The sequence below is a fragment of the Metopolophium dirhodum genome, chromosome 9, assembly GCF_019925205.1.
Source record: "Metopolophium dirhodum isolate CAU chromosome 9, ASM1992520v1, whole genome shotgun sequence".
Taxonomy (NCBI): domain Eukaryota; kingdom Metazoa; phylum Arthropoda; class Insecta; order Hemiptera; family Aphididae; genus Metopolophium; species Metopolophium dirhodum.
Window position 1 is genome coordinate 26,102,831 of NC_083568.1, and position 24,333 is coordinate 26,127,163.

Sequence of the window (24,333 nt, forward strand, 5' to 3'; positions counted from 1 at the left end):
ATTAAATATAAAATATAAACATTTTTTTTACACATATTTTTATAACATCCCCCTAGGAAATATCTAGCTACGCACCTGTAAGTTTCTGTCTCTATAATAGAGATACTTTAGTTTATAAGGTTTTTTTTTTTTTTAACATTAGTATTATGAAACGTGAGAAACGAATCAAAGTGAGGTATTTAGCAATTTAAAACACATAATATATTTAACACAAGTAGTACATGTTTATTTATATAGGGTTAAACTATATCTAATACAATCCAATTTACAAATAAAATACATTTTTCAAAAAATTTAAATATAAGAGTAAAATTATTTTTGATATGATATTTTTTTATTTACTTGTTGATAATTTGTTTTAAAAAAACACATGTATGAGTATTAAAAATAGGAACACGACGACGCTGTTGGATTTACATTCGTTGGAAGATCCTGTAACTAAAACAATAATAATATCGAACGTTAGATAATGACGTCTACAATACTACGTACAGTGATGTAGAAGACAACTTTAAAGATGTTATGACATTTAAGCGGTATTGGATATTTTGTGATTTGAACGGACATTGTAAATAATTAATCAATGTGGGAGTCATGATTTGTGTCTTGCATGGCGGATCCAGGGTTTAATTTTGGGGGGGAAGGGGTCAAGGGGGATAAGTGGCAAATGCCCCCTTCCCTCACACCTTTGATCCGCCACTGGTGTCTTACGACGAGCATGTATTTTTACTGTACTAACGTCTTAAAAGTAGAAGCCAAAACGTACGATAGCGAAGGTAAACACGAGAAAAAAATCAAATTTTTTTTTCTTTATATCATCAAATAGATTGTTTTGACACTTGAAAATTATTCCAAACCGATTTTCAAAAATGCGATAACAACTACTGTTAGTATTATTTTTTTATATTCGACATGGATGTATAAATTCAATTTAATTTATTACCAAGCAGGAGTGCTTCTCTTTTATCCTGTCTGGGCAGCACTTTCTCGTTGTCACTAGTCCACAATACGGGTGATAGTACTGCCACACACCTGACCCTCACTGCCCCGTTCAACACGGTCTCCGCATCCAGAGGTAAATGCAACCCCAAAGTTGTCGTCACGAGCCCTCGAGGGTGTTTCTGCGCTGGGTACCTCTTCAAAGATTCTTCTCTCGCCTGTGAAACACACGCACACACATATTATAATATGAACTTACTGTGTCTAAGAAGTGAAAAAAAAAATAATAAATATATATTTATAACACGGCGCATATTATGCACAATACACGAGCGTGTACGTGCAAAAATCATTATTTTCACCTCCGCGTAAAATATTTATAGAATGCTTTGCTTAACGTGTAAAAAGGCATTTATCTATCGATTGTAAACAGGTATATGAATATATTCTTCAAAATAACAAGAAAACTAATTGGTTCTTACGTGAAAAAATTTAAGGTGATAGTAGTTATTAACGATAGGTACGTATTTCTATCGTGATATTATACTACCTATTGGCTATATAAAATAAATATTGTTGCGTAGTATAACCAACAACCGTAAGATATTAAAAAATAATATAATAAGATAAAAAAAAAAATGCTTTGTCATGATTATATAGTTTTGTTTTTTGTTCTAAATTACAAGTGAATTAAATTATCTTAAGCGTACCTCCTAGGATAAAAAATAATAATAATAATAAGTTACTGTACTTTTTTACTGTTACTGTTTAACAAAATACATTTATTATAAAGCATTTTCGCGATTTCATTATACATTGTATTATTATTATAATTGTAACAATGTTAAATAATATAATTTTGCGTGATTTAATATTTATAGTTTACTTAACTGAAAGTTGAACATTGTCGAAATAAAATAATATAATAATCTAAATACAATATTGTGAACGGTATCTATAAATATTTTTATATACACCAACATAATATTATAATAATATAAAATTAAGAGTTGATGTTTAAACGAGGAATTTATACACTTCTTTTGTACATTAATACAAGTATAAAATAATGAAATACAATAAAATTGAGTACCATCAAAATGAAAAATGTTCAGCATTTCAATTGCATATAATATGTATAGGTATATATAACTGTCAATAAACCTCTTAGGCCAATTGAAATTACATAATAACTGACTAAAGGTTATACTGGGCGTGTCAACGAAATGGAAACGGAGTTGGGTACGTATTTTTGAATTAAAGCTCGGCGCCTTTCATTTTATATAATATAATACTATATACTTATGGGCAAGGCTGGGCATTAACGAGTTAAAAAGTTAATTTTATTTTAAGTTTTTAACTTAACTGTTAACTAACTAAATTTCTTTCTTAATTAACGTGAAATTAACGAGTTAATTTTTCATTTTAAGAAGTAAGTTAAGTTAATTTATTTTGTTTTTAATTTTATAATATTTTACTATTTCAGTCTATTTCGTTTTCATGTCAAAAAATATGTATCGTAAATCGTTTAAAGTTTACAATTTTACAAACTTATATGGAAATACTGTATGAAGTATTAACACTATATCCTATAATTTAGTTTTGGGTTGGAAAAAAATTAAGTACGCTAGCGTTGTATAAACAAATTAACTTTTTTTTAACTTATTTAAAAGTTAACAAAATTTGTATGTTAACTTTTAACTTAACTGAGTTAACCTAGAGTTAAATTAACTTTTAACTTTTAACTTTTTGTTATTGGTGCATATTAACTTAACTTAACTGAGTTAAAAAAAATCATTAAGTTGCCCAGCCTTGACTATGGGTACCAAAATCAAAATCTAATATTTCTCCTATTATAAGTCTTATTAAACAGCTGTACGTCATGCACAATATGATATCGGACGAACATTAAATGACTATAATACAATCGAGCACGTTGAAATAATGTTATATTGTACTCATTATCAGTTTAATCCATCGTCGAACGAAATTCAAGTTGATCGAGACGACGCAGACACCCGTACACACGCCCGACAGAGGAAAATATTATTTATTGAACGCGTTCATTGATTCTTAAGTCTAAATAACTTTTAGGTGTAAAACTGTCTCGAGTGTCGTTATTTTTACTGAACAAAAAACCACCAGCAATCATGATGCAGAACGGTCTCGCTGCAATCGGTGCCAAATAAAAATAGGAATAAAAACAAATGTTTAGCTTTAAATTCTTATGGCGATGTCCCATGCGCTAGAAGTGAATATTATTCCACAGGCCATAACCATCGTGTAAAAATAACGAGTTATGCGTTTAAATGAAATTTTCTTCAAGAATCATAATTTTTCGGACGGCAATATTTACAATAGAAATTTAAAAAAACAAAAAATATTTGAGGAGAGGATTCGTCGTTTTTATTAATGGTTTACTGAGAGTTATGAATAAGCACAGTTAGCAAACATGAATTGCTCAACAAATATTGGCTCACCGAAAATATGTCTCAAGTTAAGTTTGGTGACATTGACACACTGTTGAAGAACTTTATGAAATAAACTCTACCGAAATTCCGTGGTTGTCTGAATGAAATTATAATTAGTAAAATATTTAAATAGTGTAAGGTACATTGTCGATTGTCAAATCAGATCATTATTATTGTATTCGTTTTTGAATAACAAACTCATCATTGTTTTTTAATACAGTTACGTTTTATACCAGAAAATAAACTGTCTGATTTTTCAAAATATATATTTATAAGATAAATCATTGGTGACAAGTGATTTTTATTATAATGTATGATTCATGATTATGTATTTTATGGTAATATTTGTATTGATATTCTGATAAATTATAATATATGTATAATGTATGTATAATGGACGTCTTAAAAACCTTATACAAACATCTGGACTGCTGAACTTAAAACAAATAAACTAATGCGTTAAATAAAGAAACTGAATAATTTAACAGAATCTTGTTTGGACTTCAAAGGCTATGATATAATATTTTTTTCGGTTCATTTCGAGTGTTCTCCAATATTATGTAAACAAAAAATAACAGATTTTTTAATCGTTTTTGTACATAAATATTATGAACTATAAAACGTTATGTGGATACCTGCTAAGAGTTTTAAAGCAAATCGTGAAAACGATAATGTGTTTTAGTCTAACCGGGATATGAGCGCCGCGAACTTTAGGTCTTATAAAATCATGGTAAACGATCGTTAGGTTTTTAGCATGGATCCGATTTGGCGGGTAAACCTTCTAGTGGAAATTATAAGTTATTCTTATAATATAATAATATTATATAGTGATGAAAATTCAAATTCACTTCAACCCTTGCTCGACTGTATAATTACGGTTCGTACACCGGATTTTGGCACGGGGTACCCCCTTATATGACAAAAAAAAAAAAACCACACCGTGACCGAAATGCGTGCATGAAGCTTGCGTGTAATAATCCTTTTCACCGGCACATCATATTTTAAACGCCATTATGCAAAAGACAACCTCGTTAAGAAATTCTCGAGTTATTTATTTGTTTACATTTTTTACCGGCCGCTTAAAGCCGTTCTACGCAGCAATTTACAGTAGTCGGTGTAAAAAATAATATAGTGCTGTGCTAAACGGAAGCCATCATCAATGGTAAATAAATCATTGTATACGCGCATCACCACAATAATAATTGCAATGCGCACCTATTACACAATATAATATTATGATCGTTTAATTTTAATCGATTTTCGTCGGATTCAAGTAACATTTTTTTACCATGATTTATAATGCGTAATAATAACGTACGTTTATTTTTGATGATTTTTTTTCTAGGATAACTAGGTTTTGACGCGTTCGAATACAGTAAACAATCATTGGTTATCGTTCACAAACATTCCTACGTACCTAGATTACGCATAAATAATGGTTTAACAACCACCTACGATATAAAGCACAGACATTAAAAACTAATATTTCATCTTAATTTAACATTTCAATGTGTAGGTACTATACAATCACATTGTACTATACCGAACATTATATATTCCATATTTATAGTTGACCAATGTAATGTTTATGTATGACTATAGAATATCAAATAATAATAATAATATATACATTAAAGGTACAATGACATGTGCACATAGGTATTTTATTATGAATTATAGAAGAAAAAAACGTTAACAATACACCGCGTAACGAGGGGTGTGGCATTGTATCGTTTCTCTATACCTATATATACATATAATATTATATTTATGTATAATTATATCGTTATAATGTTGGCCAGTCATCAAATCGTGGTGGATACATTTTCGAACGTGGTTGATTAATTATTATATTGGAATTTATGTTTTAATGACAAATGATTCAATCACACTATTTTTATAATAATATATATGTATGTAATATGGAACAATACAATTATGCGGATTCTGTGACTATAATAATGATGGATGCACATTTAAACAGTTTTAAATAAAATTCCCTTTTCGTTTATCATTATTGAGGAAAATGAATATTTACAATCTGTACAATCGAATACAATGAGTAATAATATTATATATATATATATATATATATATATTATATAAACATTGACGGCTTGAAATAAAATACCTAATTGCATTCATAATATTGTTAATAGCTTTGCTGAACATGTTGCAAGTTTTATATTGGTAAATTCAAATCAAAAGTTAATAATTTACCTATTTTTTTTTTTATTTTTAGGTGTATATATTTTTAAATCAACTGGCAATAAAAGATCTACGTAACTCTCTTGACGAATTATCTCTGTGGTTCTCAGGACGGAAATGTAGCCTCAATCCCATCAAAAGTGAAGCCAAGATAATTAGACACAAGAAAATACTTAAATATAGCATTAATACAAATTAACAACCAATGAAACAGCAAGGATACTGCTTCTCCGACGAAAGTAAGAATTTCAAAATCTCCAAAACAAGTTCCTAAGAATAGTACACAAAGCCCCTGGGTGCAACGTCCGTGAAGTTGGCCCTTACACTTTTTCAAAAAAAGTTTTGCACAGTGCCAATATTTTGCAAGTAATTAGCAAGAATTTGCAAGTCCAATCCCAGAATTTGCAAGTCAAAAATAAAGGAGTTATAAGGGGTGGAACCGAGGAAGGGCTAACTTCACGCAGCCCTGACATGTTGTCAGAAACTTTCAAAACTGGTGTCAAAACACTCGTTATAATTAGCAAGAATTTGCAAGTCCATTCCCGAAATTTGCAAGTCAAAATTCCTACCCCTACGATTTTTCAAAGTATTTTTCCCAGCCCTGACATGTTGTCAGAAACTTTCAAAACTGGTGTCAAAACACTCGTTATAATTAGCAAGAATTTGCAAGTCCACTCCCGAAATTTGCAAGTCAAAATTCCTACCCCTACGATTTTTCAAAGTTTTCCACCCCAGCCCTGACTTGTTGTCAGAAACTTTCAAAACTGGTGTCAAAACACTCGTTATAATTAGCAAGAATTTGCAAGTCCACTCCCGAAATTTGCAAGTCAAAATTCCTACCCCTACGATTTTTCAAAGTATTTTTCCCAGCCCTGACATGTTGTCAGAAACTTTCAAAACTGGTGTCAAAACACTCGTTATAATTAGCAAGAATTTGCAAGTCCATTCCCGAAATTTGCAAGTCAAAATTCCTACCCCTACGATTTTTCAAAGTTTTCCACCCCAGCCCTGACTTGTTGTCAGAAACTTTCAAAACTGGTGTCAAAACACTCGTTATAATTAGCAAGAATTTGCAAGTCCACTCCCGAAATTTGCAAGTCAAAATTCCTACCCCTACGATTTTTCAAAGTATTTTTCCCAGCCCTGACATGTTGTCAGAAACTTTCAAAACTGGTGTCAAAACACTCGTTATAATTAGCAAGAATTTGCAAGTCCATTCCCGAAATTTGCAAGTCAAAATTCCTACCCCTACGATTTTTCAAAGTATTTTTCCCAGCCCTGACATGTTGTCAGAAACTTTCAAAACTGGTGTCAAAACACTCGTTATAATTAGCAAGAATTTGCAAGTCCACTCCCGAAATTTGCAAGTCAAAATTCCTACCCCTACGATTTTTCAAAGTTTTCCACCCCAGCCCTGACTTGTTGTCAGAAACTTTCAAAACTGGTGTCAAAACACAATAATTTATAACCCTTTAGTCCTCAAAAATATTATAACAAAATAAAAAACCCTCACATAATAAATTATAGAATGAAATAGAATATATCAAGTGCGTTTTTACAATGTAAAAGCAACAACTTAAATGTACTAGACCGTATTTAAACATTTATCGCCCCAGGGCAACAGAAGTTTTTTTTATTAAATTTCTTTATTAACAATAAAATATAAAGTAAGCAATATATAGGTAAGGTCTGATTCCACCAAAAAGTTAAGGATGAACATTGAACAACTCACATTTAAAAAAGAAGCGGCCAAGTGCGAGTCGGACTCGAACACGAAGGGTTCCGTAGCACCAAGTAACGTAAATATTAAGTCGTTTAGTTCGGCCGGCACGAACTTTGGCCCCACCACCAGGTCCAGCAGAAGTCTTATACCAAGTCTCAGTCCATTATGGCATTATAGCCCATCTTAGTCTATCTTAGCCTGTGATTAAGATTACATTTTTAAATATATACATGACAAAATATATATATATTATATTATATTATATATATTACTATTATTATTATTATTTACTTGTCTACTTATTCACTTATTAAAAAAAACTACTTACTAGATCTCGTTCAAACCAATTTTCGGTGGAAGTTTGTATGGTAATGTACATCATATATTTTTCTTAGTATTATCATTCTCTTATTTTAGAAGTTATAGGGGGGGGGGGGGGAAAGACACAAATTTTACCACTTTTGAAGTGACTATCGCGCAAACAATTTAGTTTAAAAAAAAAGATATTAAAAACCTCAATATCATTTTTGAAGACCTATCCATAGATACCCCCCACGTATGGGTTGGATGAAAACAAATTATTGAGTTTCAGTATGGGCAACCCCTAAAATGTATTTTTTTTCTATTTTTGTGTGAAAATCTTAATGCGGTTCATAGAATACATCTACTTACCAAGTTTTAACTTTTAACAGTATAGCTCTCATAGTTTCGAAGAAAAGTGGCAGTGACACCATGACGGACAGACAGACAGACATGACGAATCTATAAGGGTTCCGTTTTTTGCTACGGAACCCTAAAAAAACAGAATTTCAAACTTAATAATAAGATTTTGAAGATTTTTTAACCATAACTTCCAAAGAAAATTTAACCGACTTTTTTTAAAAGTGCCATTATTATGCTTATAAAAACAAACATTTTAAAAAACAAAATTCATAAAAATCGCTTTGGAGCTAAATAAACTGGTATGGTTTCAATAATTCATATTTTCATGTATTACTTATCTCTTAAATCTCTAGAAAAACAAGTGTTAAATAAACATTATAATTTATAATATTACATTTGACATATTAAAAATGAATACATTGATATCTTTATAAGCATTTAATTTTTTTTTCTTATTATCAAAATAAATTACTGTACATATTAATTAAACAGCTATCAAACTGAAACTCATAACTATGTTAATACCAATGTTACAAACCTAATGATTCTAAGTAATTATTTGTGGTGGGCTAGTTTTGAAAGTGTCTGACAACAAGTCAGGGCTGGGGTGGAATACTTTGAAAAATCGTAGGGGTGAGATTTTCGACTTGCAAATTTCGGGAGTGGACTTGCAAATTCTTGCTAATTATATCTTATAATATTTATCTTAAACAACCTATAATAAATTCTTAAATGATTTACATTGTAATTTAAATTATTTCATTTTAAATTATTTTTTACATTTAATTATTTTAGCATAAGTAAGCTATAGTAAATGCCATAATTATGTAGTATAATATGTTAAAGTATAATTTTGACTTGCAAATTTCGGGAGTGGACTTGCAAATTCTTGCTAATTATAACGAGTGTTTTGACACCAGTTTTGAAAGTTTCTGACAACAAGTCAGGGCTGGGGTGGAAAACTTTGAAAAATCGTAGGGGTGAGATTTTCGACTTGCAAATTTCGAGAGTGGACTTGCAAATTCTTGCTAATTATAACGAGTGTTTTGACACCAGTTTTGAAACTTTCTGACAACAAGTCAGGGCTGGGGTGGAAAACTTTGAAAAATCGTAGGGGTAGGAATTTTGACTTGCAAATTTCGGGAGTGGACTTGCAAATTCTTGCTAATTATAACGAGTGTTTTGACACCAGTTTTGAAAGTTTCTGACAACAAGTCAGGGCTGGGGTGGAAAACTTTGAAAAATCGTAGGGGTGAGATTTTCGACTTGCAAATTTCGGGAGTGGACTTGCAAATTCTTGCTAATTATAACGAGTGTTTTGACACCAGTTTTGAAAGTTTCTGACAACAAGTCAGGGCTGGGGTGGAAAACTTTGAAAAATCGTAGGGGTGAGATTTTCGACTTGCAAATTTCGGGAGTGGACTTGCAAATTCTTGCTAATTATAACGAGTGTTTTGACACCAGTTTTGAAAGTTTCTGACAACATGTCAGGGCTGCGTGAAGTTAGCCCTTCCTCGGTTCCACCCCTTATAACTCCTTTATTTTTGACTTGCAAATTCTGGGATTGGACTTGCAAATTCTTGCTAATTACTTGCAAAATATTGGCACTGTGCAAAACTTTTTTTGAAAAAGTGTAAGGGCCAACTTCACGGCGGTCTGGGTGCATCTGAAACAAACAACTCCACAATGACACGGGATAGCCCAATCTATCATCATGGATAATTACGAAAACTTCAACGATATTTTAAATAAAACCGAAGGAGCACTACATTACAAAATCGGTTAAAAAACGTCTAAACCACGCTTACTACAAGACATCGAGACCAACCAGACAACTATCAAAGAAGATATTTCATTGTCTAATCGTGTTTCACGTATTTATTGTAATTTATAAACATATGACTGTATAAAAGCATTTGATATTTTAATACAGTTAGGTAATTTATTAAATAAAAAAAAAAAATAAGTTTTATTTATACAGCTTTATCGCAACTAATATAGGTAATAATACAAATGTGTGATGAAAATATAACCTCAGAGAAACGTAATAATATATTATTATTATTATTATTCGTGGATAATACTTAATTATATTTTCGTAAACTATATTGTTGTTTTCTAAATATACGTAGAATGTATTGCTAAAAAAAAGAATATATATTTTCACAAAAAATAATATGTTCCGTTAACTGAGATAGTACTACAGTGTCCGTCTAGAAAATCTAATGCCTTTCAAGTTCTCTGCCAATATGGATGTGTAAGCTTTTGAAATATTTGTCAAGTCCAACAGACCGGAATTCATCCGTTTCGCATGTGTCTTAGACCAGAGAGGATTACACGTATAAGGTGGTGAAATGGATTTTCATTCAACTCGAGAAGCTAATGCTTTGTCGCTTCATGAATGGTCGGACTAAGCACACACGTTTAAGCGCCATAGGTATTAAAACATTTTATTCCATACCTATATTATAGCATACACTTAGGTTTCGAAAAATAAAACACATATTATTTACTTTGTCTACTATACTCCACCGCGTTCAGCGCTGTTGATAAAACTCTGTTTTAATAAACTATTATAATATTATCAAACGCATCACTACGTTAATAATTTCAGTTGAGACTTCCGGGTCACGGCGGTTCTGGACGCGAGTCCTGTAATAACTAAAAAATTTAAATTTCCCCCGTTATCTCGGTACAGTGTATTGTATAGAAATGAGAGTTGATGGATTTTCACGTTAATTTTCAACAATCAGCTAGGCACCTATAATAATACGTTTAAAGTCACCGACCGTCGTAGGGTTATTTACGCTTTCGCCCAGACTGTTTGGCGTCAGCTCGAAAACGAACGATCTATTTCAACTAATAAACAATGGTTTTTAATTGTATTTGCGTTCCGCAAGTCGCTATATACAATATAGGAATCGAGTTTTGGGGAAATTCTCGAGGTATCGCAGCACTCGTGCGTTAATGTAGTCACTATGCTGTTTGGACAGCAATTAATTAAACACCTGCTGCAAGTGTATATTAGCGGAATCTCGGTGTGACGGAATTGAACGCGACGCGAGGCCGGCGGCGGAGAAAGAAAAACGAATCCGAATCGGCCGCCGCCGCCGTTTTGTTGTGCTCGAATTTTTCTTTGGCGCCGCCCTATAAATCCGATGTACGGCCGAGGTTATGGGTTTCATTAGCGCCTCGATCGTGCGAACGTATCGTCGTCCTTCGTCTCCGGCGGCGGCAATAAAACCTGCAAGTCGATGAAAACATAGCCGCGGTAACGAAGGGGAAGGGGGGGGGGAGGAGGAGGAAATAAAGGTTTTATTATTTTTCACGCCCGTAAATATATTATCTAGCTAGTACACTTTTTCGAACGCTCCGGCAGTTCAATCCGGCGGCCAGGCCTGTGTCGTAAAAAAAATTTTTAAAAAAAAAATGCGTTTTTACTCTAAACGCTATAAACATAGGTATTATTATTATTATTTTAAAACGCACGGACGAATGACGTCGGATCAGATTTAAATCGCCGAGCCCCGGGCAATGCAGTTTCCCGTTTCGACCGAAATACGGTCTCTAGGCACGATCGGATAAGCGAAATGCACCAGCAGCAGCTATTATATTATTATTGTTGTTGTTGTTGTTATTATTATTATACAGTTGTTGTTATTAATTTGAACGTTTCGCCGTTGTTTGTAAGTTTCTCCGCGACTGTTTGGCAATAGTTTCAAAATAAAACTTAGACATGGGCAGGGGTGATAGGTAACGACTATACCGAACGTTTGTAAATACGATTTGATAGTAATATTAAACAAAGCTCTCTCGGCAAACGACTTGACAAAAACTCATTCTTTAAAATATTAATGATGAAAGGCGTTTAATATTAGATAACGAAATGTAGTAACTACTTACTTCGTTAATTGTGTTTCATAACCTAATCTAACTAAAATAATGATAATAAAATATAATAATCTTTTTCACTCTGAATAAACGTGCAACAGTTAATTATCGATATTGATAATAATTTAGTATAATATTAAAAGTACGCCATATAGGTAATAATAATTTATTACCATATTATAATAAATGCAATTACAAGTACTTACTTAATTTTTTTAAGCTTGTAAAATTATTCACGTTACATTGTAAGAACTAAATTAAATATTTATTCACCGACAATAACTTTTCAAATTTTATTTTTATTAAGTCACAAAACCGAATGAAAGTTTTTACATTATACTAATAATTATTATTATTATATACGTTTTTTAGGATCGTAATCAAACGTTATGAACTAAACAAGAAAAAAAAACTTAAACCCTTAAAATGGAACATTTTTTAACAAGATCAACATTTTGTTGTTCTGATCTGACATTTTAATGGTTAATTGTAATACATTAAATATCCGTTTCTTATTGTAATTTTGTTTTTTTATTTATTATCACACGTCAGACATGGAATGCGCATCCGCTATAAATAATTTATACGTTTCAGTGTCATCCGACCTATTTTTAATTTATCTAATTTATGGTCTAAAATATAGAGTAACTACATTTTTGAGTGAAACGTAATTAGTTTGTTTTTAAATTTATACGGTTTTAGTTATTTACGTATAGAATCGAATTGCAAGTAACTTCATCCATCATATTTATATTCAAATTATAGTGATTCATATTATTTCAATTATAATAGCGATAAGAAAGGATACTACCCGACTCATTTTAATTTTTTTAATTTAGTATTTTGTTAATGTTCTATCTATAAAATTCGGTTATCTTTTGCAAATCTACGTCGTATACGGAAGGTTGAAAAGATAAAATAAATATAAAATGTATAATATTAGATATAGAAGAGCTATGTTAAAACAAAGCATTATTTTTATCTACATACAGCTTCAGCTTACATATATCTTATATTTATATAAAACACATATATTATATATTATATATATATCTATGAGACTTGGGTTTTTGAAGTAAAACAAATATATCGTTTATCTATTCGTATACCGAATAAATATAAAAAATAGAACATGTCGTTGTTGAGTAAGAAAAACAATATTATATGTCTTATGTTTTCGAAAAACATATTACGAAGCAATATACATTTATATCAAATACCTATATAATATTATATTTGTTATATAAAATCCTTAAACAAAAAATAAATCGACATAAATCTAACTAACTACACGTCTTATTACAGTTATTCTTAACGTGTTACAATAATATTTTTTATCACATTTTCACCTCATTCCATTAGTATACCTATATGTAGACTTTCATCGATGTCAAAGGACCCCAAAATATATAGGAATCAAAATTATGTAAATCAAACAGGTTTAAATTGTACGTAGGTACATTTTATATGCGGGCGTAGTAGTTATCCATCGCAAAATAACTCGATAAAAATATAATTTAAATTGCGTGTTCATCTACACTGTTGATCGAAAAATAGTTTATAGAACGGTGAAATTTTAAATGAAAAAAAAATTATTGTTACGGCACAAAAAGAGGATTTAGAGTTTATAATGTAGTCGGTGAAATATGTAATTTCGTTCCGGTGTACTTTGCTGGCAGACACACACACACACACACACACAAAGTATATTTAATATTATAAATATAGATGGTATCTGTATACCAGTCGTGTACTTGCACGGTCTGGGACACGAGGAGGGACGGTGGACGTAGTTTATGACTGTACAACATTATATTATTATAACCTGTCTTTGAACAGACCATTTCATATCGGGAATATTATGACCGCATAAAGGGTCGTACTGTGTCCAGAGACCTTTATAGAAACACGCATCTACTGCTGCAGTTATCGAATACGACGAAACTCGCCGGAAACCATTTATTTACGTTTTATTTTATAGATTATTATTATCATTATTATTTGAACACGAGTCAAAAGATTTAACTTTTAGTTTAATTTTCAATTAAAATAATTGAAAATACTGCTATATATATATATATAATGTTATATATATTTTTTAATCATACTTGAGTTGTTTTAGTTTAAACATAATATCAAATATTAATATTCAACAATGCGGATAGCATACTTTATCGAATTTAATAATTATAATATGCCATTGAACTACTGAACATCTTTAATTTTAAGAATATTACCTTTGGTTTTAAGTTTTAAAAAAGTTTAGTAGGTATGCGAAGAACTTTTGACCGTAATTTACTTACCGAAATGTTGTTTATGAACCAATGAAGACTGGATGCTGGGTAAGACTTGGCTGAAGTGCAGTTCAAATTTATCGTGTCACCAAACTGGTAAATTGACTTGTCGCCAGTGATGTATGGACCATCTTTAGGCAAGTCTGAAAAATGAAAATAAAACATGGTTATAGACTATAGTATGTTATAATTTGGATGTTTTAATATTTGTTATCTAGTTTTATTTTTCCTTATTCTTGCAGAAACTAATCGACTTAGGTACTCCTTATTATACTATGAGCTTAGTTTAGTTAACCGTTACATAACATCAAAAGCTATTCCGTGACATAATATTCACAATGATTTTAAGACGTTCCGTAATGGAATCGAACAATATTATAAGCTAATAAATCATTTTTATTCGTATATTTAATTTTGAATTTTGTTTTTTTCTCTAGCGGGCTGATTACCGTTTAGCTATTGGTTAAGGTAGTTTAATACCACTTGATTTGATAACTGCTCCAAATTACGAAATGAAAACTAACTAAAACAAAAAAAATATACATCAAAATATTAATATTATAAATTCATTTCGTATTTGGAACGTTTTAAAATATTATTCTACTCGGTAAAGCACCTACATTGCCTATGCGGGACGCCGTCTAACCGCTAATATATTATTATTATTAAATAAAATATAAATAATATGACGTCGAGAACTTGTTATATGATATAGCTTAGTTCACATAATTTAGTGTGTTTGAGTTTAATTTTTAGATAAAATGTTAAATTGTGATTCAATTTTAAGCGGAGTTAGTAAAGTATTAAACGCCCATTAAAATTTGATATCCGAGTGAATTATGAGATATTCCGATAAGTATTGGAAACAATGGCAAATTCATACGGTTGATGCTCGGAAATTATAATATGCCGTTGTAATTACATTTCTGTGGAAATTTAAATTTAAAATTTATCAAAAACAAATACATACCTAATAATTATAATTCTGGCCAACAGAGACATTTTAAACTGTAAAGTACCTACCTATCTATTGTCTATATTTGTGTTAAACATTTTAATTAATATAGGAATTAATTTGCTCTATTGTTGTTTTTATTTTTCAACACAAATATTTAAACCATGTTGTTTATAGCTTTATAATATGATTAAACGTAGAATAGTATAATAGCATTTTAATACCTACCTATACAACTTTATATTTTATTAAATTTTCAGGGTGAAAATGTATGTTATTAATACAATTGCATTCCGTTTTTTCATATAAAAGCATATTTCAATATTATTGACTGAAGCGTAAAATAAATATAAATATTTTAGTATCTCATATCGTGGTTTATATTATAATTATTAGTACATGGGCTGAAATTAAAATGTGTTTACTCTTGATAATAAATAGTTTTAATAACGCACTGACCATTCTTTTATTTTTGGTATAAACTTGATAATATCATATAATTATAAACAAATATAAAATAATATATGGCAATTACAGCTATAATTAAAAATGTAAAAACATATTTACAAAGTCATGTCTTAAATTCAACGGTCAATAAATTGTTTATTTAACACAAAGCGTTTTATTCGTTTTAAACTATAACCACAACATTGTATAGTTCAATACATTCTGTTTAATAATAATATAGTAATATATTATGTTTCATTGAAACTATATTTCAAACAAAATTATTAATTTCATACAAATAATTATTATAAGTTAAATATGAATATAATATACAGAATGTACATAAAAAACTCATGTAATTTCTACTTGGTAAGTTATATTAAAATATTAAAACTTTTTTTTTTATTTGTACCGTTTTAACTCATATGGTATACCTAACTTCTTTAATATATGAGTAGGTACCTATTTAAATACTCATACATTGTAATAACTTATTTTAAAAACGAGTTACCTGTTTAAAATTATACTATCACATAAACATAAGATAAGTGCCAAGCTGTTTTGATTCAACTGTAAGACAATTAAACAAGGACCCTCTACGGAACAGAGAAAAATATAAAAACACCTACATAACTTGTTGTAAGTACTCATAAATATATCATATTTAAAAAAAAAACCGCATAATATTACAGTTTATGTCAATACTTGAACAGTAAATTACAACAATTTCAGTTTTCTTTTTTTCCAGTTTTTTTTTACTATTATTATTATTATTATTATTATTACTACCAGTGCTATAATACAGGCCATAAATGCATTTTACACGCATCCTCCATGCTCTTCCTTTCACAACAGTTATGCCTTGCAGTTTCCATTTCCATTGAGCCGTCGACTTAAGGAACGCATTCTAATATTTGTACTATTTTGCCACATTTCTAGTTATGCATTTTTACGTCTCTGCTCATACTCCACCAAGTCTTGAGTTCGCACAGGTCTATACGATTTCTGCAGAATTTTATTTTCATTCATTAATTTTTTAACCTCGTGTAATCAGTGTTTTCGGTGTATAATTAATAATTTTTCAGTTTGTATAATTATCCCATAAGATACAACAGATCACATTATATAATCAGTGCAGTGAATCATCATTAAAACTTTACACGACTAAAATAATAATTCAAATACTTATATTAGTTGACACAATAATATTTGAACACGGTTTTATTTGATACTGAACAGCGTACGCGATAATTATTTAAAATCAGCGTTATCGAATAACGCACATAGGTATTATATGATGTATTAGGTACGTCAAACGCTTTATAAAAGACACTTTTTTCGTTTTAATTAAAAATTAAGCACCTGTCAATTATTATTATTATTATTACTGTAGCATATTTTTTCAAAACATTTTTTTTTTTTATTATTATAATGGCGCGCACGGGTAAAAAATTAATCTACAAAGTATTCGGAACGTCCATTTTTTTTCGCCACTAAAACCCTATAAGTTTAAACTGTCTATAATATGTAGGTACCGAGCACGAAAGAATATTGTGGGTTTTAAAGAAATATACGCCGTGAGGTACGAAACACATACGCTTTCTGTTTTACGAAACACCGCGTCTCGATACGTGCGACTTGTTCACATAATATTATACAGAGTGATTCGCCAAGCATAGTCATCCCGGTTGTAGCTTTTGATAATGAATTTATGCAAACTATAATTTGTTGTTGCCAATAACTTATTTATTTCAAATAAGTATCACTATTTTTCCTGTAAACTTTTAAGCCGATCACTGAGCGTAATAATTATTAATTACTAAATTCAATATTACATCTAAAGATATTTTATATTTCTGTAAATCCATTTTTAAGGAATGCTATGCTTACTGCTTAGTATATACATTTTAATAAACCGAAAACTACTCGCTCCAAAACTTATTCGGATAGGCAGTTACATCGAAAATTACTAAAAAAATCATCTAATTTACAATAAAAAAGGCTGGTGCTATCATTTGAAAAATATAAGTTTGTAATCGCCTCAGGACACTTATCGCATAAACGGTGTAACAATTTTGAGTGTTTGCTAACTACACTTAGATCGATCAAGTAACCTCGAACCTTTTTAAAATCGGAATTCACATAAAACTCGTAATACATATTATTATGTTATGTAAGTAAAATAAAAAAAAACTAAAAAATTGAGGATCAGCCGCTCGGTGGTTCACTCTGCATAATTTAATATCACACCGGCTGCGATACTCATATAATAATATTGTAATAATATACGGCGGCGGGTATACCGCAACCATACAACTACGACCGTTGTGCACGACGTCAAAACAAATAACGAATCGTTTTCAATTTACTTTATTAGGTAAAACCCTATTGTTTTATTTACGCGTTGTTTGTCTACGAGATTTCCCCGGTGAGAGGATTTTTATCCGTTCCGTGTCGAAGCGGTGTCCACATAATCCTGTCGTAACCCGCGAGGCGCAGTTCGGGTAGGTACACAACACTGCGCCTAAACCCGAAAGTGGTCCTCGAACCCATGTGGGTCCACTCAGACTATGTACATAATATTCGATAATTGCAGGCGACGATGTATGGCGCAATGCGATCATATTATATTAATAATATTATGATACGGTTTGAAGACCACAATTAGGCACATAGACTAGTTCGTAATATTATTATTATTATTATTATTATTATTATTATACAGATTATACAGATGGATTCGTTGAGTTATAAACAACTTGACCCACGACGCAAGGCGGTAGTGATGGCATTATAACATTATAGTATATTATATACTACAACGCAATGTAATATAAAATAGTTTTAAGTTTTTGGGCAGTGCCATGAAACCTAGTTCAGTTTCTTGTCCCTACGGTTTTTTGTGGCTGGGTGGTAGCTGCCCTCTGGCGTTTTACATTAAAGACAAATATGTCGCATGAATAAATAAAAATATTAATTATTTTGTAGTTTTAACCACAGTTTTAGATTTTTATAAATATGTTTTAATTCAACGGGTAACTGTTATTTTTTTCAAATTAACCGAAATAAAAACAAAATAATCACAACCGAAATTAGTTTAACCAGGTAAGTCATGTTAGTTAATTTGAGAATGAACTAACATGTTATGCGTGAAATCTTAAACAAAAATTAAATGTTTAACCAACTAATGCCCATCTTTGCGTATAGATACACTTAAGTTATACACATATTATAGGTAATACAATAATTACTAACTTGATATTATGTTTTCGCCAATTTTACAATCTACAAGAACCTCTTTTAAGTATTTAAGTGTATATATTTATTACTAGCTGATCCCGTTCGCATCGTTGCCCGTTAAATGTACAAACTTTTATATGACTGAAACTTTGTTCAATGTGTTATTTAATATTCGGTGTATGATGTTCTAAATTTATCTTAACTTTTCTGATGCCCGGAATAAAAATTCTGATTCGCAGCAGTATATTACCAGGTAGGCAATCTACCTGCAGTAGATCGCGGACCCCGTGCTGTTTGTACGCAAGTGTATGAATTAACTCTATCAAAGTTATACCAAGTTTGCCGTTTTTACTTGGTATAAATTTGATGAAAAAAAAGCAAAAATAAATAAATTTAACCCTTTTTAAAAATTATAAAGTAAAAATCTAAAATTTAAGCCTCTTAAAATTTGATACTTTTTAAAAATTTTGTGATTTTTTTATAACCTTCTGGGAAAATTGTAATCCTTTTAACAAAATAGTAACCCTTTTTAGATAACCCTTTCCAAAAATAAGCTATTTACAAATCGGCCCTTTTGTAAAAAAAATATTTCAAAAATATTACACTTTTCCGAAATTGTTTTGAAAATTTACCCCTTTTAAAAAGTAAAAAAGTAAAAAAAAAACCAAATTTAAAACTTTTTAAATTAGCCTATATTCTTCACAGAGGTCTTATCTTCACACAAACATTCATTTATATCTGTACTAATATATATATAGAAAAAATCACTCCTCCAGGCTTCTATTCATTTGTCGTAGCGTGGTGTTATATAGCCTATAGCCTTTCTCGATGAATGGAGTATCCAACATGAAAATAATTTTTCAATTCGAAATAGTAGTTCCTGCGATTAGTGCCTTCAAACAAACAAACGAACTCTACAGCTTTATATATTAGTATAAACTGATGAATTATTTGAGGGGCAAACAATAAAATGGCTTCAATTCCATTGCCCATATACGTTAATTTACAATAAATAAAAATAAATGTATTGTCTTATCTTCCGCCTGCCGCCCTACCCCAGAAAAATAATAACTCCTAGTTACGCCAAAAATGCTTTGCAGTGTCAACTAAATTATGACTTTTTTGAACTCGTGCGACTGTTATACTGCACTCAATTTTATTATAATTTTCTTGTTTGTAGTATGCATTTAAAATCGAATTATCCGTTTCACGGTTACTGAGTTCGACGTCGAATTTCATTCAATTTTTTTTTCACCGTGCACTAAAAATAGAGTACCCATTATTATATTATTATAATGTTTGGTTGTTCGAAAAAATAATAATAATAATTTTAAAAAGATGGTTACAGATATTTATTTGGCACGTCTGCAGTAGCAGTGTGGTGTAAGACAAATGCGTAATTTTCTATTGCCCCTCGTAACAAGAAACAGATGTAGCCAATGCATATAGGTAGAACTTAAGTTTCATAAAAATATACAACCAACAAATTTCAATTGGTATGATACATAATAATAATAATAATAATAATAATAATGTTTTATCGTGAAAAATATAATATACTGCAGGTGGATAGATTTTTCCATACGGTTTCCTATGGGAAAATAAATAAAATAAGTAAACTTCATAATATTGTATTAAAAACGAGTTATTTACGGAGAAAAATATGTAGACGTTATGAAAACAACATAATAATTTTAAAAAACTACATTCGTCCTCGAAATAATTTTTATTTCCTTGAATTACAAGTCTTGAACTTTATAAGTTTTTTTTTTAAATGTACGTATAACTACGTATAAAAAATGGAAAGGGTATCAGCAATTTGTTTATTCCCTTTACCTTAAAGTTATCCTTCTTTAAAAATATCAGAAAATCATAATGATATGGTACTATTAAAACACGAACAAAAAAATAAACGGCAGTACCTACAATTTGTTATATTGCTACCTAGGTATATAAAAATATTTTTTTTGTAAATTGTGTGTCCACTTTTATTTATATAATATTAAACATGCATTTTGTTATGTAAAAACACCAAACTGTGGAAATTATATTTAATCCGATTAAATGGACCTTTTTCTGTAGTCTTCTATGCACCTATAAGCAGGTAAGTATAAAGTTATAATCTCGAAATTATGTTTGTTAGAAAAAAATAATAAATTCTATAACACATTAGTACTTGTTAACTGATATTAACACTAAACTTCTTTACAATATTACGTCTATATTTCGAATATAATCACCATTAAAAGTTTCGTACTAAACACAAGTATTAATTAATATCGCATTGAACTTTATCAACAATATTGCTATATCTTTCAAGAGCGAATCTCATCAAAATGCTATTAAGCAGAATGGAATATTTTACAGCTAATATAATAAATATTAAATTAGTTGAATATTGCCTTAATAATATGGCAATAAAAATCTTAATACTATCCCTAAACGTTAATCGGTTAATGACGATTTGAAACTGTAATATTAATATTATATTATCGTGAACTGCATCCAAACATATTTGTATAGTATGATAATATTATAATAATATTGTTATTACATTGGACACGTTTCGGTGGCATTCGACCTGGTTTCGCGGGATGCAGAGAAATAAAAATAGAGAGAAAAGATAGGTTCGCAAACGTATATAGAGTCACACGTTATTGAAAAATATACTAATACAATATATATATATATATATCATGTGTGTGTCTTGTAGGTATATATATTATATTATAGGTTCGACTACAAAGGATAAACGCGATAACACTACAACTTTGAAAACCAGCTTCTGTGTGCAGAATAATTTATTTATAATATTAGGTTCTTCGGAATAAATGACTGAATGCATAGGTATACGTACCGCAAAATGATACCGCCGTTGTTTTATACACAGCACATAATATGTAATATGTATACGCACCGAAGTCAAAGCGAATACTAAGCGGCATCAGCTATATAAACAGTCTGTAGGTACCTATATATAGATCCTATTGTTTGCGGATTGTTTAATGTTCAAAGCATAATATTATTATATTATATAAGTTATTGAAATCATATTATGAGGTGGTGTATAGGTACACGTCTTTACGATGTCGCTTTACAGTCATTATAGTTGTGCAGTGCATTTTGAAATGTCAGTATTACCGCATTAGACATATTATTTGGTAGGTTGACACTTGTATGAGTTATGACCAAAGTGGTGTTAAACAATGTGTTAAAAATATTATTGCATCATTTTTTGTATTGAACGGTTATAGTTTGCTTACTTCCAGATAAAAGTTATTCAAAAACGATTTTAAGGAGATTTTAAGAATTATTTTTTCAGTAGTTTGTTGTCGACTTGTTCAATCGAAATGTCTCTCTTATTCTGTCTAGTACATTTACAAACTATTCGTCGGTTTTCGGATCATACCACGACGGTCGAATCGCATTTTAAGACTTTTCCTTGTTTTTTTGTCACAAATTATAACTTTTCGTCTCGACAGTAATTGTCTCGTTGTATTGTGGTTTTTCTTTCGTGGGCACAGACAAATTCGGTGTATAATAAAACGTACGAAAATTGATATTTTTGAAGATAGTACCTAACCCAACCTATATTATACGTATCTCTCTGCAAAGTATATAACGACTTGCGTGTGTAACTCACTAGTATTGTTACAACACTCGTTATTTGCACGCGTTGAGCATATTTTTAAACCTAAACAGTGTGAACCGCAAAGAGTTCAACGACGGCTTTCGTCGTTATGATAATATTATTGTACATCACGATAATTACACGAATAAATACGCGACAATTAATCGTTTTATTCCGCCATTGTCGTCGGTGGTCGTACGCGATACGCTTGGCCTAGGCGATTGGTTACGATGATGATAATGATAATATCATTCCGGAAATGTGTGCGTTTTTCCGCGAGCAAAGATGACGAGGTCGGACAAATTTTACAAAATTGAAATCCTCCTCCCCGCCATTACATCGTAGGTACAATATACACCTTACCTCGCACACTTGACATACCCACTGCATGCATATATCTATTACCATGTATAGTACGCATTGCGCACTGTTGCTCATTTATTATCTACTCTTGGATACGGGTAGTACCTATATATGCGGCGCAATCGGCCGGGTACGATTATTTTGAATTATTAACGTTCTGATCACCGTTGCACGTGTCGTGCCTATATATATATAAGCGCCATCCTTTACGTATGATTCCTAATCCGGTATAAAAGATGGCCAAGCGCGCAAGAATAGTGAATAGGAAATGAAGGGAGATCGACGCGAACGGGGATATTTATGTGAGTGAAAATAAAAGAAATATGGACGGAATAAAGGTATATATCTCTCCGAAGAAAGCGGTGCTTTTGAACGGGGTCATTTGCGTATCAAAAAAGAATCGTGACTTATTGATTTTCCAATAGTGTATAGGTAGGTTAGGTATAGGTACCTACACGCGTATCCCTTTGACACCGGCAAACGATATTTCATCCGAAGCTCACCAAAAGTCTCCCGACGATTATTAATATTATTTATCATTATTGTTATTATTGTTATTGTTAAAATATATCATTTACGTGCATATACCTATGTATACACGTTTGCTCAGACATCAAAGAGATATCCCCCTTCGACAGCTATATTATAATATAATTATAAAATAAAATACCGTCATTCTTGGCGTGGGTACGACAATAAACACCTAATATTGTGTCGTACCGTAGATAGTTCAACAACACTTATTATTTCAGAGAAACAAACATTAAAAGAAGACGTATAAACGTTATCATTTATGACGTTTCTGACTGTAACCGTGTTGGTACTTACCTGCTGAGCGTAATCGGAAAAGCGCAAGACCGTCAAAGCTTGCACGTGGTATATACAACTAAGGAGAAAAAGTATTACGACGGAAAAAAAATATTTATTTTACGCTGACACTTAACATAGTATAACGATGCTCCCTACGAAGATAACTGCAGCGGACACACTTCATCCGAAATAATAATATCAATATATAATATCATCTACGCCAATATACACAACACCGATGGAAACAATAGCGTATTGAAATTCTATATAATATTGTATCGTTATTGCAGAAATATAACACAATAGTGCACGCCTTTTGTTTGATTACGCGGCCCGCCCGACACATGTACGTGTCGATAATATATGCTATTTTTTTTAAAAATTATTGTCGCTCGACAACAGGTTTCCTGGGAATCATCTTGCACTAAATACGCTGACATGTTTAACAGTTTAGGGTGCATTCTGTCTGAATTTGTCCTCGAACACCCCCGCCTGTAAGCCATGCAGGACATAATATTATTTAATACTAGGTACCTACTCGTCCTCAAACACGCGGCTATCCTATCCTATACCTGTATGACCGTATACCGACTTAAAATGCATATAATAATTTATAATATGCCTATGTGATTACTTGGGTAGCGGAAGGTAATATTATTTAACCTTTTAAATATTCTGTGCGTAAACTTTATTCATCA

At 30.8% G+C, this 24,333-nt stretch overlaps 1 protein-coding gene across 1 annotated transcript in view; it reads right to left on the reverse strand.

The window, feature by feature from the left end:
• Positions 1 to 202: 202 nt before the first annotated feature.
• The window catches only part of LOC132952602 (uncharacterized), an 88,358-nt gene continuing 64,227 nt past the window's right edge, over positions 203 to 24,333 (reverse strand). Inside the window, exons 5-7 of the mRNA XM_061024938.1 lie at positions 14,199 to 14,332; positions 944 to 1,157; positions 203 to 438 (exon numbers count right to left, since the gene is read on the reverse strand). Coding sequence (XP_060880921.1) covers positions 359 to 438; positions 944 to 1,157; positions 14,199 to 14,332 — 428 coding nt within the window. The 3' untranslated portion in view covers positions 203 to 358. The remainder of the gene's footprint in view (positions 439 to 943; positions 1,158 to 14,198; positions 14,333 to 24,333) is intronic.